Source organism: Trichoderma breve (assembly GCF_028502605.1).
Source record: "Trichoderma breve strain T069 chromosome 7 map unlocalized scaffold00007, whole genome shotgun sequence".
In the NCBI taxonomy this organism is placed as follows: Eukaryota; Fungi; Ascomycota; class Sordariomycetes; order Hypocreales; family Hypocreaceae; genus Trichoderma; species Trichoderma breve.
Window position 1 is genome coordinate 686,511 of NW_026611593.1, and position 15,908 is coordinate 702,418.

At 49.1% G+C, this 15,908-nt stretch overlaps 4 protein-coding genes across 4 annotated transcripts; 1 reads left to right on the forward strand and 3 right to left on the reverse strand.

Moving 5' to 3' along the window:
* Nucleotides 1-181: 181 nt before the first annotated feature.
* T069G_10405 (tetratricopeptide repeat domain-containing protein) lies at nt 182-4,939 on the reverse strand (the record flags this gene model as incomplete). Its single annotated transcript, XM_056177615.1, has 5 exons — nt 182-1,944; nt 1,999-2,080; nt 2,131-2,943; nt 3,010-4,635; nt 4,691-4,939. The coding sequence occupies 5 exons, from the start codon at nt 4,937-4,939 to the stop codon at nt 182-184; spliced, it is 4,533 nt and encodes a 1,510-aa protein (XP_056023905.1).
* A 3,707-nt stretch (nt 4,940-8,646) lies between these two features.
* On the forward strand, nt 8,647-10,540 carry T069G_10406 (magnesium transporter NIPA domain-containing protein; the record flags this gene model as incomplete). Its single annotated transcript, XM_056177616.1, has 3 exons — nt 8,647-9,402; nt 9,467-9,935; nt 9,987-10,540. 3 exons carry the CDS (start codon nt 8,647-8,649, stop codon nt 10,538-10,540), a joined length of 1,779 nt encoding a protein of 592 aa, XP_056023906.1.
* Nucleotides 10,541-11,431: 891 nt separating this feature from the next.
* Nucleotides 11,432-12,375, reverse strand: T069G_10407 (u-box domain-containing protein; the record flags this gene model as incomplete). Its single annotated transcript, XM_056177617.1, has 3 exons — nt 11,432-11,605; nt 11,670-12,219; nt 12,287-12,375. 3 exons carry the CDS (start codon nt 12,373-12,375, stop codon nt 11,432-11,434), a joined length of 813 nt encoding a protein of 270 aa, XP_056023907.1.
* A 1,097-nt stretch (nt 12,376-13,472) lies between these two features.
* T069G_10408 (alcohol dehydrogenase groES-like domain-containing protein) lies at nt 13,473-14,495 on the reverse strand (the record flags this gene model as incomplete). Its single annotated transcript, XM_056177618.1, has 1 exon — nt 13,473-14,495. The coding sequence occupies one exon, from the start codon at nt 14,493-14,495 to the stop codon at nt 13,473-13,475; it is 1,023 nt and encodes a 340-aa protein (XP_056023908.1).
* Between the last annotated feature and the right edge of the window lie 1,413 nt (nt 14,496-15,908).

Genomic DNA, 15,908 nt, shown 5'->3' on the forward strand with positions numbered 1-15,908 from the left:
TTGAACGAAATGAGTAGAGAGAAGTATGTCGTAGCTGCCTCTAACCGTTCGAATTGAGAAGAGTCGGCAACACTCGCACCCCAACTGATCATTGCGGCAGACTGAGTTAGTAACCTCATCAAGCATGTCAAATTGTGATCGAAGACCATAAGCACCCTTGACACATCACCTCAACAGCACCTTATATCTCCCACTCTTTCCTCAGTGAAGCCAACCACTCCTTCACTGTCACAGTCTCACCTCCGACGCGGACACCATCCACCAATTCTCCGCCTATTTGAACCACGCCATCTCGAACCGCCGCGTTGCCCCTCGGATTCCACTTGGGTATTGCCAGCCATTCATGGCCAGGGTTGCACACAATCTTCTTCAACTTGTTTGCCTTCAGTAGAGGCAAGCATTCATCGCAGAAGCCTACATCCCAGCAGTACTTGCATATGCTCAAGCCGTTGTTGAAGTCTATCGGTTTATCACCACATGTACCGTCGCAGGTATAGCCAAACTTCTTAGCAATGTCTTTTTCCTCCAACGGCGTGATCGTCACCTCTTCAGAATTGTCGCCTGTCGCATTTGTTTCCGGCGCTTCCACTGATTCCAAAACAGTGAGTCCCTTCTGAATCTCCTCCAGACGCGCATGTGACTCCTCTAACTCATCTCCTTCTTCGCTCGCTGCCGCCAATCGTGCCTTCAATTCGGCTTTCACCGCATTCAATCTGTCAAACTGCGTGGCCCCAAGCGGGCATTTTGTCTTAATAAACAAAGCCATCTCGTCAATAAGCCACTGCTGAGGTCCTCCGTCAAGATTGAGCGCTCTTGCGACGATATCCGTTTCAATCGGTTCAAGAAGGGACCAGGCCGTCAATGCGTTCAAATAATCTCCACATGCTGAAAGACATTTAAATTGGATGTACGCTGCCCAGTAATCATTCTCATCCGTGTCATCAGACAGATTTTCGATAGAAATTCGCATGTACTGCTTCACTACTTCTCTAGCCGCAGTTCTGTCGCCGCGAATAGTGTGGAATGCAGAGGCGAAAATGTCTGCTGCAGTTATCCCTTCAATGCCAGAGAAACGGAAGCCTCGCCTTAGTTCTTCCAGCTTGGAGTAGAATTCGGAAGAATCTGGCGACTTTCTAGTTTGCTCAAAGTAGTAAAGACTCAAGTGATTGACAATAGTGTCGTAAAAGGATTGATATCTATATTTCAGATTATCCTCGTCGTCGTCCTTCCGAATAAGCTGGTCCGTGATTGTATAGCTGTCCTTCCAGAAATCGATCGCTTGCGATGCTGACTGAGAGTGTTGCAAATCTTCATTATAAAGAGAAGCTAGGCCGCGGTGGAACAGCAATATGAGGAGCTCGATTTTCAACTCCTGCTTTCGCGCCGCTTCAATTGCTTGATCCATTGCTTCTCGCAAGGTATCCATGCAACTTTGATGTGAAAGACATATGCTGATCAGACTACGCAGTGGGGAGGTGTAACTAAAGTCTAATGCTTGACTGAGTATTGTCGAGGTCAATTGGTAGACACCCGGCTCTTTGGAGCTTAGTTTGCTCATCTCAAGTATGAGGTCATGAGTTGCTTGCTCGGAGCTCGATGCAATAGAGGTGGTTAACATGCCATTGAGAGCGTCTTGGTTAGCCGGGTCTACTTCCAGTGCCTTTTGATAATGCATTATAGCGCGATCTGGCTGTTGCAAGTGGTTGTACCAAAATGCAAGTCGTAAGTAGATGCTTGTCAGCTCGCCTTCATCTGGTGTCTCGGCTGCGTTAACCATTTCGAGTGCCCTTTCCATCATCGAACATGCGGAAAGAAGCTCATCGTTGTCGTAGTATGCTTCAGCTAGACTCTTGAAGCAGCTGAGGCTTGGATTATCGCACTCGGTTGCTTTTGTGAAGTTTGAAATAGCCGAGTCACTGTCCTCAAAGTATTGGGCGGCTTCCCCTATTCGTTCATACCAGAGACAATCGAGTGTTTTCGGCGACAGTATCTCCTTACACCATTGCTCGGCTCTCTCTAGCTTTTCAGGTATATGCGTCGGCATGATTGGTTCGGGCTCAGATGGCTTCTCTGGCGGATCCTACAGAGCGTTAGTACAGCAGTCATGCTTGCTCTTTCAATAAATCTTACCAGAAGCATAAACAGGCGCAAGAAATTGAAACACTCCCCAGCAGACCATTCATTGCCTAGAAGCCAGTGTTGCGCCACCGTCTTCATCATGGGTGTGAGAAGTTCTCGATTCGGCCTCGGGCTCGTATTGACAGTCCTGAGCCAATCTTTGTCAAGTCTGCCGAGGTGACCGATTGCGTCCGGGTCCTTCAGCCAATTCCGGAATATTTCAATTCTGTCATCTTGGCCCATCCAATTCATCTCTTGATGAACCTGAAATGACCACCAGTGTTTCTCTATCACATCTCCAGAGACAAATAGAGCGAAAAGGCCGTCTCCAATATCCTTCTTGTCAGATGCAAGGATTTCATCATAGCCAATTGCTTGATTTAGGTGTTCCAAGTGACGATGAAGTGTTCGAATTATATAGGGGCCTATAAGCTTCGTCCTCTCGTCCGGTGGAGATGTGAGAAAACGCAGTCCCTGTTTCACTATAGCGAGATGTGAGTCATATTCGTTGACCTGGATTTCCCGGGCAGCAGAACGCGTAGGGCCAGATATAGGTTCAAATTCGAACTTCTCGACCATGGATTTCTGGAAAAGGCTCCAGAGAAAGTTCTGCACAGTTGTAATGTCGCCGTTGGAGATGGTCAGGTTGAGGGAAATTTTAGGCGCATCCTCGCTGATCCGTGGGCGGTTCCTTTCTTTGGTAATGAGAGGCTCGATTGATGGCAATATAGCCACATTTCCGTAGTGAGAAAAAAAGAGTTTAGAATACATGCCCTTCAGCTTGTCCTCAAGTTTCTGTAGAGAGACAGTTCCGAAGCGGAGGAACTAAGAATAAAAAGTGATCAGTTTACCTCATACCTTGCCAATACGCAACGACACAACCTCACTTACCCGTACAGCTTCCAGATCGGCAGCGTCAAAGTATACAAAGCCGTATACGATCCATATCAGAAGCTCATTTAGTTCTTCGATGGACTGCGGCTTGAGAGACTGTTGAAGTTCGAGAATGACGTTTTCAGAGATTGTCCTCTTATCTTGGTTAGACTCGTCTAGAATGGTGTCCATCTCAGCTTCCGAGCCATCGGACATGATCAAGTCCTTGATCTTCTCCAGAGCAGTCTGCACCTTGAGGAAATTCCCCTTGGCCTCTTCAAGTAGCCGATCGTGCACTTTTGTTCGAAGACGAGTTGTTTCAGACTCTTCGCCTTGCAAAAGATTTGTCTTTTTCAGCTCTTCGTGAATGTACGACGTGATATCTGAACCATTGTATTTCTCAATCTCGATATTTGGGGCCGATTGGAGAGATTCTCTTTGGAAATTATCGCTTTTGCCACTCACAATCAGCCGTACCCGATTCCCATCGCTGCCAGTGGACATCTGGCTCTGTATTGTCTCGAAGATATCTAGAAAGTGATTTGCGGCCTCTGGATGCCCTTCAAACAGTCCATCCAGGCCGTCGACAATGATGAAATGCATGGTTCCTGGTTTCGGCGTCCCAATCTTCAGCTCGCGCCAAAGATCTTTGCAGGTAGAATCTCTAAAATACGATTCACTGTGTTTCTCATCACAAAATGCAGCCATGCTTTTGGCAGTGCCGGAGTCTTGCTCGGCAAGTTGAAATGCAATGTGCTTCACTGCAGTTGCGCCCGGCCGCTTGTCGTCGTCTGCTTTCTTAGCGAAGAAAGGGAAGAAATAATAAGCAACAAGGGCTCGGGCTGTCGATTGGCCCTGAGATTCGTGGGCAGCCTTCAGCTGGTGTACTATGGTCGACATTGCACTTGACTTTCCCGAGTGCGCTTCGCCAGTTAGTAGCAGCAATGGACTTGCATCGTTGGTAGACTTATCAGACCACTTCTGGTAGTCTTCCATGTCTCGGAGCCAATCCCCACTGTCTGTTATGCATCTTTGCCATATCTTCTCGCAAACATCTTTGGACGCCTTGATGTTCTTCTCATCAATTGCTAATTTAGTTCGAATCTTTGTGAGGTTTTCTTGTCTCGTCTTCTCCAAGCTGCGATTTGTCTCCGCCTCTTTCAGGTCTAGGATGCCAATCGCAATGTCATCAATCCTCTTACCAGTCTCACAGGCCTTTCCCAAGATGGTAGCAAGGTCTGCTTTGGCACTCAGAGCCACCTCCAAAGTCAAGGTAGCTTGGACATTCTGCTGCCCCTTCACAAGCTTCTCAAATTGCTCAATCTCATCCTTCAAGCCAGAGTCATCGTTCAGTAAGGCTTGCTTTGTAGCTGCCTTGAACCGTTTCCACCTGCTGCCTTTCCGAAGTACTATTGCTAGTGCACAGATGTCGACAAAACTTATCATGACTTTGTGTATAGCAGTATTCAGCTCTGGGTCGATAGTGTTGAACAGTTCAATTCTCTCGTAAATCTTGAATTGGCTGAGGGTGGGGCCAACGATTCCGAAGACGGCGTCAATTGTGCCATGAAACTCGTGAATCGACTGTGGAACATCGAGAAGTAGAGAAATGGCGTTGAAACAAACACCCGCAGGTTGGAATACCTTCAAATCATTAGAAATAGGTAGTTGCGTGTCAAGGAACCTTGTATTCATTCACCAACTCCGCTCCTTGAGCTGCTACTCCACCCAAGAGCTTGATACAGGATAGAATGTTTAAGCCGATCCGTTTAGCTCGTTCATGGCCTTCATCTGACTCTGCCGGAGATGAAGGGTCGTATCGGCGTTCTATCATGTCCCGAATGTCGTCTATACTTTTGGGAGGCTTCAGGTCTAGAGACCTTTCTGTGCGGGCCTGGAATCGCCTGCCGGCTTCATCCCACATGCCACGAATGCTGAGATCCGCCATCGCTGTGGAATCAGCACCAGTGGTTCGCAATAAAAGGCCAAATGTTATGTAGGGAAAAAAATTAAAAATAAAAGGCAAAGTATTTGTTTTTAAATCCTATTCCCAAATCTCGCACAAGTCCTAGAGGGGAGAATTTAGGCATCTTATGTAGGATCAAGTGAAAATCGGTGGGAATCCCCTCAAGTGTTGATTGGTTGATCAGCATTTGCAGCTATAATAATACGATGGATATCTGTGCTAAACAACTCGATCCTACCTCAACTAAGGTAGCGAAATATTTAACCCTGGCCATGACTGCACCTGACAGTCACTAGATGGATGCACATGTTTGCAAATTACCATACCCCGCGAGGCGCACAGCAAGCTCGAAACTAATGTCCAAATTGCAATTTAAAGAACGAGGAATGTGTTGAAGCATAACGAAACGATAGGTAAGCGTAAAGAGAATGAATGTGAATTATTGGCATAAGGATATAGAATTTCGCAAGAGAAAGAAAGGCATATGGTCATGTTGTTTCGTGCCCTTGTTGATATCAATCATTTGACAGTTGAGCTGGGTGGTTAAGACCAACCAATATCAGTTTCAACCATAAGGAAGGAAATGTGATTACTGAACATATATGCATCATCACTCCTTCCTAGGCAGCGAGTGAGCCTTTCCAGCGGCTCTAGTGACCAAGGTTGTAGCAAATAGGAACAAAGGAACAAAGCGGCTAAACAGATGGGTTAAACCGCCAAGGACCCTGCAAGACAGTTGAGGCTCAACTGCTGGGTGCGTATATGCACATGATATGAGCTCAACTTCTTTTGGGCGGGCTTACCTACCGTACCTAGGCATCTATTTAAAGGGACAATTGTATTTCCAGCTTCCTAACTTTCGGGCTTTCGGGAATAATCTTACAATCGGCTGTGCGGCAACCAGATCGACATTAGGGCAATCTGCTTCCTGAAAATAGGTAACTTGATAGTTAGAATAGCATCGTGGCTTCCCCTGTAAAAAGCATCGCACAAATTGCCTCGTACAGTAATGTGTAAGCGGAAGTTTACCTCAGCCCTGTCACCGTCTCGGCTACAAGATCAAATGCAAGCTAGGAAAAACCAGCACGGTGTTTGAAGAGAATCGGATCGCATGACGAAAGAGCGCTGATCCCTACAAAACAAGTTCCGAGTGCAACGAATGCTGGCCAGTGGGAAAATTCGAAATCGGGTTTCACAACTAACCGCAGAGCCCAAGGATGAATCACAGTTTGAGGTAAGCGAATCAAAAGTAGCGCGTTTGATCGGGCAAAGTGGTTTTGAGATGCACAGTGGTGAAAGATGAAACGGCACACGCAGTATCAGTGTCGCAGAGTTGAATCTGGCGGCGTTTTAGAGGCCACGAAGCGCCGCAGAACCACATGCGCTGCGGGGTGGCCCAATAAGGCGGGCGGAGGGGGGGCTGGAATGTTGCAATTGCTGCTTCAGGAGTCTTTTTTAGGTCACAACACAAACATAATCGAAGACATTCGATCCCATTGACATTCGATCCCATTGACTGAGTTGGGTCAATGAGCTCAGGTGATTTTTGAACGTGGAAAGCAGACCGCATTGTTGACCGAGTTTTGGGGGCTGAGGGCGGACAGGAGACGAGAAGCGAGACAGGACAGCGAAAATTGAAATTCCAAAGCATGACAGATGATGATTCCATTTTAGACAATGCCTGCAGCCCTGGGCCAAAAGGATTCGTGATTCCAGCTTGGTGGTGGCTGGCTAGTGATGTAGTCAGCACTCAGCTCACCTGCATCCCGGTTGCTACGGGTAATGGCCGCGGAAACTTATGTACTGCTGCTGCCATGAATAGTGTCAGGGGACTATGCAGTTCCTATATGTTACTCGGTATTCATCGAATGATGCGATCCAATGGCACCAAATCTCAACTGCTGGACACTCTTTGAGATGGATTGAGAACTGGAACCTTTGCCTTGGTACTGCTAGGAGACGATACGTAGCATCCAGATGGACCGCCCATGCAGGGGCCAGATGCGCTAGGCTAGGGCTTTAAAATTGATAAAATTAGCAGCAATTGGAGAAATCAGATTCAATTGAGAACATTCGCAGGTCGGCAAAAGTACTCGCACATGTACTTTGAAACATGAACCGTTGGATAGGCCTAGCCGATGCTTGGCATTTTGAGTTGTTATTCTTTGTCGCACTCGGATTGTTGCGAATGGCCTCCCAGCTTGCATTTACGAGAAGCCACATGGAGGCTGTGCCAAACCGTTCAATTCCGTAGCCGTTGCGTCAGCAGCTGATCTGTGGCGGCTCAATCAATCCAGGCAAGTTTTTGCACGCCAGACATCATGGTCTACAAGTCAGAAACTGCCCACGCGGGTTAGCATGGAAATCTGGCGTCCTTTGTAGGGGGGCTGGGGGGTTGGTTGGTTGGATAGAAGAGCCCCATGGCAGCAGGGGGACCCTCGTCGTATTCGTAAGGCCGCCCGAGGTTCACCTGCATACAACCAGCAAGCAAGCAGGGCTAAGACAGGAATGTTGAGTTGAGGGCGCACGAGTAAAACTGGATTTGGTTGGGCAACGGGATTGAGCGCAGAGGCTTCAAGGTTCGTATTGCTGTCAGAGCAGAGAGCGCATGTGCCGTTGGTACGCGTATTGACGGAGTCTTTTTTTGCACAGCACGAGCTTTTTTATCCATCAATTGCTGTAAGTAGAGTTTATTTATAGCCTCTGTACGAGAAAGTACACCTCGGCGTCACTTGTGGCGAGTCGTGACTTTGGCTTTAGCCTTTTGGACTTTTGGACTGAGCAAAGATGCATTTGATGTGCATTGGCAGAAGCACTAACCGCCAACCACTTACTGGATGCAGTAATAGTCACAACAATAGCAGCAATGATATCAAGATTCCATTGGAGCACATGGCGATGGACATGTAACCTCAACTCGACAACATCATCACCAGCAGATCCTTCTGCAGGCACACGCAGCCGAACGGCCTCTATCGATGTTAACCGCTTGACCTGCATGCAGCACCTCGCTCACTTTCTCCAATCTTTCTCTAATCCATCAGCTCCAGCCGTTATCTCGGCCCTAACAGTGGTGCACCCAAGGCACCCTCAAAAACTGCGCCACCCCTCACTTTCTCTTGGCTTGGCTAGGGGCCCCCTTATAGCGCCCAACCCAGCTGGAGCCCAGCCCTGGCAGCTTTCAAGCTCCCCGCCTTCTGGGCTACAGCACATGGGCAGCCATAAACCCCCTTCAAGCCACATGCGCATCTCCAATACCTAAACAGACGCCCATCGCCGCGCAGCTTATCTTATTCTCTTCAAACTTTCCTATTCAACCTTTACCTCCATCCCTTGCATAATAACAAACAATTCTCTCGCTGCTTGTGGATTTCTTCTTCTCTTTTCCTCATAGTTTACGCGCCTGCTTCCGATTCGACCCTTTTCCCTGCGCTCCTCATCGCATTCGTCGTCGCAGCCGCTCTCGATTTACCGCCACTTCGTCGCATCATCATCCTCCCGCACATAGCCACATCGAATCTCTTTGTTCTTCCGTCGATCCCGCAAACTCGCCCATGTGATCCGGCTCGAATTTGAAACCGATTCTCATATTTCCCCTCCTCCTCTCTCTTCTCCTCTCCTCCTCGCGCTTTCTCCTCCCACGCCTTCTTCAACTCGCCCAAGCTCGGGCCTGTTGATCGAAACCCACCATGGACGATGATCTTCTCTTCGCACGATCTGGCATCGTGCCGGGAGGTGATGGCTCTGTGCGACCGGGATACTACAAAGCCATCGGCATTGGCTTGGCCATAGGATCGGGTCTTTTTATCGGAACGTCATTCGTCCTCAAAAAGGTTGGCCTGCTGAGGGCAAACGCAAAGTATAACGAAGTTGCTGGCGAAGGCTATGGTTACCTCAAGAATGCTTTCTGGTGGGGTGGCATGATTCTCATGATTATTGGCGAGGTCTGCAACTTTGTCGCCTATGCTTTTACCGACGCCATCTTGGTCACACCGCTCGGCGCCTTGTCCGTCGTCATCACTACGATCCTGTCGGCCATCTTCCTCAAGGAGCGACTCAGTCTGGTTGGAAAGGTCGCCTGTTTTCTCTGCATAGTAGGCTCTGTGGTCATCGTCATGAACGCGCCGCAGGAGTCTTCAGTCGCCGATATCCAGCAGATGCAACACTATGTTATAACGCCGGGGTTTCTGTCGTATACGGGCGTCATTCTCGTCGGATCCGTCATTGTTGCCTTTTTCGTTGGGCCCAAGTATGGTAAGAAGAATATGCTGGTCTACATTTCGATTTGCAGCTGGATCGGCGGCTTGAGTGTCGTGTCGACCCAGGGCCTGGGTGCAGCCATCATTGCGTGGGCCAGTGGCAAGCCGCAGTATAAGGAGTGGTTCCTATGGGTGCTGTTCGTCTTTGTTATTGGCACCTTGCTGACCGAAATCATCTTCCTCAACGTGAGTCTGCCGAAACCACCTCCTGAAAACAAGAGACTGAAACTGACACATCTCTCCCTTGCAGAAAGCCCTCAACCTCTTCAATGCCGCCATCGTGACACCCACCTATTATGTTTATTTCACTAGTACCACCATCATCACATCTGCAGTCTTATTCCAAGGCTTCAAGGGGACGGCCCAGTCGATAGTTACGGTTGTGCTCGGTTTCCTGACGATATGCTCTGGCGTCGTGTTACTGCAGCTCTCCAAGTCGGCCAAGGACGTTCCCGACACCGCTGTATTCAATGGAGACCTGGACCAGATTCACACCATTGCTGAACAGGCACAGCCCGAGACGGAGCCAAAGGCAGATGCAATCCGAGGCGCGGCCGCTATTGTCAGGCGCATTTCCAACGCGCGACTAAGAATGGAGGCCGAAGAACTGAAACGTCTTCACGAGGAGAAAATGGCTGAAGCCATGGCCCCCATCAGCGAAGATGGACAGCCAATGTACGAATGGGATGGCTTGAGGCGAAGACGAACCATTGCGTCCAGTATGCGCACCAGATCAACTAGGCTTTCAACCCCGATACCGGTTTCTCCAGCTCCGCCAACTCCTCACCCGCCTCTGGGCATGTCGCATTTCCCAACGGAAGAGGAGCTCGCAGAGCATGATCGTCACAACATGTTTGCTAACATTGCGGGCACAATCCGCGGCCGCCGGTCCCGCAACCACCCGCATCATGTCCTGGTAGTCAACGAGCAGGATGAGGATGATGACGAAGAGGCCCAGTACGGCAACATCGACAAGGTCCGCAGCCCGATGCATCCGCTGCCCCTCACCCACATTGCTATGCCCCAGCAGAAGCCCGATGACGAAGCCGGCGCTTATTATGGCCCGACCCGCGAGCAGACGCACTTCTCTCCAGACACCGCGTACCACGGCGCCACAGGTCAGGTCGATCCCCAGCTTCTTGGTCCAACACCGCCACCCCACGGGAACCGGCGCACGTTTTCCTTCAACAAAGTCTTTCGACGAACGCCCCAGCCTTCTGAAGAGGAACAGGTTGGGCTCGTCAAGGAGCCTAGTGGCGACGGCAGAAGAGCGCCGGGACCACCAGATGGAGGATCACAGCCTCCACCCCCAGCTTTCATCTAGGCTGGAAAACTAGGGAAGTGGTGGTGACATTTTGCATTCTGGCGGCGTTTTTCGGTATCATTTGATGAACATGCGTCTTGCGGTTTTCTGGCTTCGACGCTGCACACCGTGTATTTATCTGTGACGCGTTGTTCTTTTTATGATTGCTTTTGTTTAATCTCTCTCTCTTATCTCTCTGTTTTTTTCTCTGTTTGTCTCTCTTGAATGGTCCATGGTATAGAGACGAGTGCTACTCTTGGTTTGGGCTGGGACGGACAGTCATGACATGGCGGATACCCACATCGCGTGCAAGCAAAGTCAAAGTAAAGGGGCTTGAAGATATATGCGTTTAGCTCTGGGCGTATGGAGAAAAAAGGGCGGCATCGTGCTTTTGTGCAAACACAAATGACGGTTGGGAAAGGGGGCAATGTGCTTTTGTATATGGGGTATAGAACAGGATAGCTCATGACGAGCTTGTGCTTGGACTAGCAATACATGATGTACATGATTGGGACAACTATCATTCCTAGTAATATGGTCTTTGAAGAGAAATGTGTTGATCCATTATCCATCTGGTAGCAGAAAATAGTGTATTTACAGGCTGAAGTGACAACGCTACCTGCGAGAAACGAAAGAAGAGAATCCTATAAACGCCATGCGATGCCTTTTATCACACTGATTGTCAATGCCGCTCCTATACCGGTACCAATTTGAAATTCCACAAGAAGAGAAGCTGGGATCTTTTCGCATCGCCCGCTATAATATAATCGAAAACATGTCGAAAGAAGAGAAGAGAAGCCATTGTTGTTCGAATGCGCCGAGTGACATCACTCAAGCCACATGAGCTGTCGACGGCGAGAAGAGCGAAAGTTACCAATCGATGGCTCAGCCATTGTGCGAAAGAGAGAAAAGCTACCAATCGACGGCCCAGCCATTCTGCTCCAGAAACTCCTCGCACGCCTGTCGCAGGGCTAGGTTGGGCCGCAGGTCGGAGGCGGAGAGAGGCTCGCGGGTGAGGGGGTCGGAGGGGTGGCGGCGAAGATGTTCCATGATGGTGGCACGTTCGTAGGATTTGCCTGTTTTTGTCTGCGAGGAGATGTAAGTATACTGTCTCTGTTATATAATTGAATATCCAAAGGGAAAGACTTACAATGACGGGATCGACCATAATGTCAAAGCTAATATCGTCAATCGCCCAGTCAGGAACCTCGCGCTTCTTCTGGTTCTGCGTCCTCGAAGCTTCGAAGACACTGCTCAGCGTCGCAATCTTTTCATTCGCCTCCTCCTCAATCATCCGGCGCTCAATCTCGCTCTCCTCCGCCATGAGCATCTCATCGCGATCCCTCCTTAACAAATCGAGCATGCGCTCCTCCACCTCGCGCTCCAACCGCAGCCGCTTCTTCTCGCGATCCCCCCAGCGATCCTTCTTGCATTTCAGGACCATGGCCGTGACGGCGCCCAGGGATTTGTCGTTTGTGGCGGCGCAGAGCTTGTGCGCGGCGAGGGCGTTTTCGAGGGCGCTGTCGAAGTCGCGGATGGAGAGCTGGGCCTGGGCGAGGTAGTAGTGGGCCTTCATGTTTTGGGGGGAGAGGGACAGGCAGGTCGTGCAGTCGGCAATGACGGATTCCCAGTGGCCGAGCTTGAGCCGGGCCATGGCGCGGTTGGTGTAGAGGGCTGGGTTTTTGGCGTCGGCGATGATGCTGTGATGTTGCTTTTGTGTGAGATTGGGGTTGAGGAGAGAGAGAGAGAGGTTGGATTAGGACTTACGCTTTGGAGTAGAGGCCATCGGCGCCGATGTAGTCGCCGGCTTGGAAGTGGCGGTTGCCTTCTTCCTTGAGTTGTAGCGATTTAGACATGTTGGAACGGGAGGCGATATTTGTATTGTATTATATAAGGTAGGTGGGCGGATGTAGAAGCGAGGACTATATAAACGGGTTTGATCGCAACAAAAAGAGCCGAGGTAGGATTGATTGATGTGTATGCCTAACAGCGGGAGAAAGGCGTGCCCACGCACGAGAGGGGATTCGATATGCGCTGCGCTGTTTCGGCCAGCCAAGCCTCCCAGGATTTTTATATCTCTGCCGTCGTACGTTGTGTTCTTTGTATCACCGGACTTTGTAGAGAGCTGGTGCCCGATTGCGCATCACACACAGGCCGTTAGAGGGGGGTGGGAAAATCGACTGGTAAATGAACGAACGTCTAGTCTTCACCGAGGCATTGATAAAGAGATGGCCAGCGATTTGATATGTCGCAAGATTTATCGCGTGATTAGTTTGGCAAGAGCGAGAAGGAACAAAGACAAAGGAGCAGGTTTGGGGTGGCGCCGTGGATGTTTGGCATTTCAAGGTTGATATTGGGAGCGCATTGGATTGGATTGGAGCTGGGCCAACGGTGGCAGAAAGCGGTAATTGGACCCTGAAATCTACATCGGGCGGCTGTGGCGGGGTCCCGCACTGGCGGAGTTTTGGAGGGGGATTTCTAATGATAGGAGATGGAACATTCGAGAATGCATTTTGACATTTTGAGGTGGAAGACCGCATGTTTGGATATCGTGGAATACAACTGAGAGAGACAGTTTGATACAGATAAAACGAATAGAAAATAGTGCCCGTAGGAGATATTCAGCTGGCTTTCTTTGGGATGGCACAGACGTCAAGTTAATGTAAAGTGCATGTGAGGCGAGGCGATCTACATGCTGTCAGTGACTGGAATGTTCCTGTAGAACAAGGTGGAGTACGCCGCCACATGGCCTGGAACCTTGTTGGTTCACTTCACGACTGAAACTTAGATGATGCACTTAGACAAGTGCCACACATGGAAAAGGATGCTTATTTCAATAAACTCGATGTATTTAAACAACAGGCATTCTATTCATTCTCTCATAATACTAGCAATGACTACAAAGTAAACGCTTTTACTCTAATTTGTCTAACAATGCAGCTTCCCTTTTCCCTCACTGGTCCATCACCAACACGTTCCTGAACCGAGGCTTTCCGGCAATCAAATCATCAATCGCCTTCTGCGCCTCCGCCAGAGGGTATCGCTGAACCAAGCATCGGATCCCGTGTCTAACAGCAAACGAAATCGCCTCCTCGCTGTCAATAGCGTGTCCACTTGCCCAGCCGTGAACACTCGTTCCCTTCATCACCAGAGACACAGTGTCAATGGGAACAGGTCCGAGAAGAGTCAGGTTCAAGAGCTTTCCTCCAGGCGCCAAGGCCTTGACAAGAGCGCTGATCATCTCGGGGTTGGGAGCGGTTTGTACAATGATGTCGGCGCCGCCCAGTTTAAGGATCTCGGCGACGGCATCGGAAGTCTTGGTGTTGATGTAGTGGTGAGCGCCGAGTTCTTTGGCAAAGGTGGCCTTGTCATCTCCCGATGAGAGGGCAATCACTTCATAGCCCATCTTGTTGGCGTACTGCACGGCAAGATGACCCAGTCCACCAAGGCCGTTGACAACGACGTTTCCTCCCTGCTCAACATGCAGCTTGCGGATTCCGTTAAATACAGTGACTCCGGCACACAGGAACGGAGCAATTTCCGCGGGGTCAACCTCCTTAGGCACGCGCACAATGGCCTCGTCTCTTAGCAAAACGTACTCAGCATAGCCACCATCAAAGCTAACGCCGTTGACAGCCTGGTTGTCGCAATACTGGAATTGAGAGCGCTGGCACTGGCGGCAAGTTCCGTCGTGACCACCGTGCCAGGGACCGCCGACTCGCTGACCAACGGTAAGGCGGGTAACATTTTCGCCAACGGCGACAATGTCACCGACGAGTTCGTGGCCGGTGACTCGGGGGAACACGGGGCCCACGTGGCCGCTGATGACGGAGACGTCTGAGGAGCAGACACCGCAGGCGAGGACCTTGACGAGGACTTGGCCGGGGCCCGGCATCTTGAGCTCGCGCTCTTGTTGAGTGAAGGGGGCGTTGGCCTCGAGGGTGACCATGGCCTTGTAAGTCTTGGGGAGAGACATGGTGATGTTTGTGGTGATGTCTTTTGTTAAAATAGGGAGATGCTGTGGTTTGAGAGTATTGTATCACTTGGGTGATGATGTTATAGATTGTGATGTTGCTGGTTGTTGAGTTTGATCCTCATTTCAACGGTTGACAGTTGGTTGATATATATATGCGTCTTGACATATCATAGATGCCTCTTGTATCCATACACCAACAGGATAGTCTTTCCAGACATGACAAAGCATCGGAGATGGAATAATTGTAGACACAACAAATCCGATATAACATGCGGAAAAAACGCAATGTCTTAAGAAAAATAGAAAAATTAACAGCTGAAAGAGCTTCTGGTTCAACCAATGCGCTGTTTCAATATCAGTATTTCCGAGGAACCTTTTGGCAGTAGCGCTAGTTGCAGGTTGAACTCGGACTTTGAGTTGGTCTGTGTGGGTTCCCAAGCGCGAAAAGTCCGGGCTGAACATGTCAAGGCCAGTAGCACCTTGCACTTGTGCAGCCCGATTTCGAACAAGGTTAAGCGTAATTCCTATTTGGGTCTTTTTTTTATAGAAGTGTTACTGTGAATGGGTGAGTTTATTGTTGCCCTGGTGTAAGGTATGTAGCAGAGCTTTAATGAGGCTGCGTATGCGACGTCAAATCTACAGGTACCTGGAGTGCAGAAATACATATATGGCAAATAATTACCGTTTATTAATGGATTCAGGCTTTTCATAACAGTAGATTTTAGAGGAATAGTATCATGTTTTACTTGGCTGACTTGGTGCACTCTGCTATTGCTGCTTTTTCTCATCCAAAGTTTGGTGGGGGTTCTTAACTCCGAGACGCGAGCTTCTTGAAGGCCACAGTTGAGCTGAAAAAAAATGAATAATCAATTTTATAAATGGATTACAAAGTGAAGAAATAAATAGTTAAACATTTACGTCGCTCTATAGACAAAATCTCGTGTATTTGACACCTATTAGTTTCATGAAAAGACGATATTCGACTTACACGTCCATGAAGAGAGTGGCAAGTGCACGAACTACGTATTGCCTATTTTGCATCAAGGTTAAGCTAGTGCTTAATCATCTGCGGGAGACTTGATGGCGATTCATCTTGCCGAAGCTTAGTTCAGACGAGCTTAATTTGAATGCAAACGATATGGTAGTGCTTGTTATTGTAGAAGTAGGCGTATTCTCTACATCTCAATCAAGCGTCCCTTGACTTTGATCACTGCTGCGACAACTGTATTGAGCTTACCCTTGACAGCTACATAGTATGGATGTACTTTTTTATTCGCGCGATACTTTATGAAGCAGAGCACCTGAGGGATGGAAATCCAATGAATAACGTGATGTACTCGCGGAGGGTATCAGATAATAACATAAATTTCGCTGCATTTGCAGAGACAATGATGTTTGTATCGAGAAGTCAGT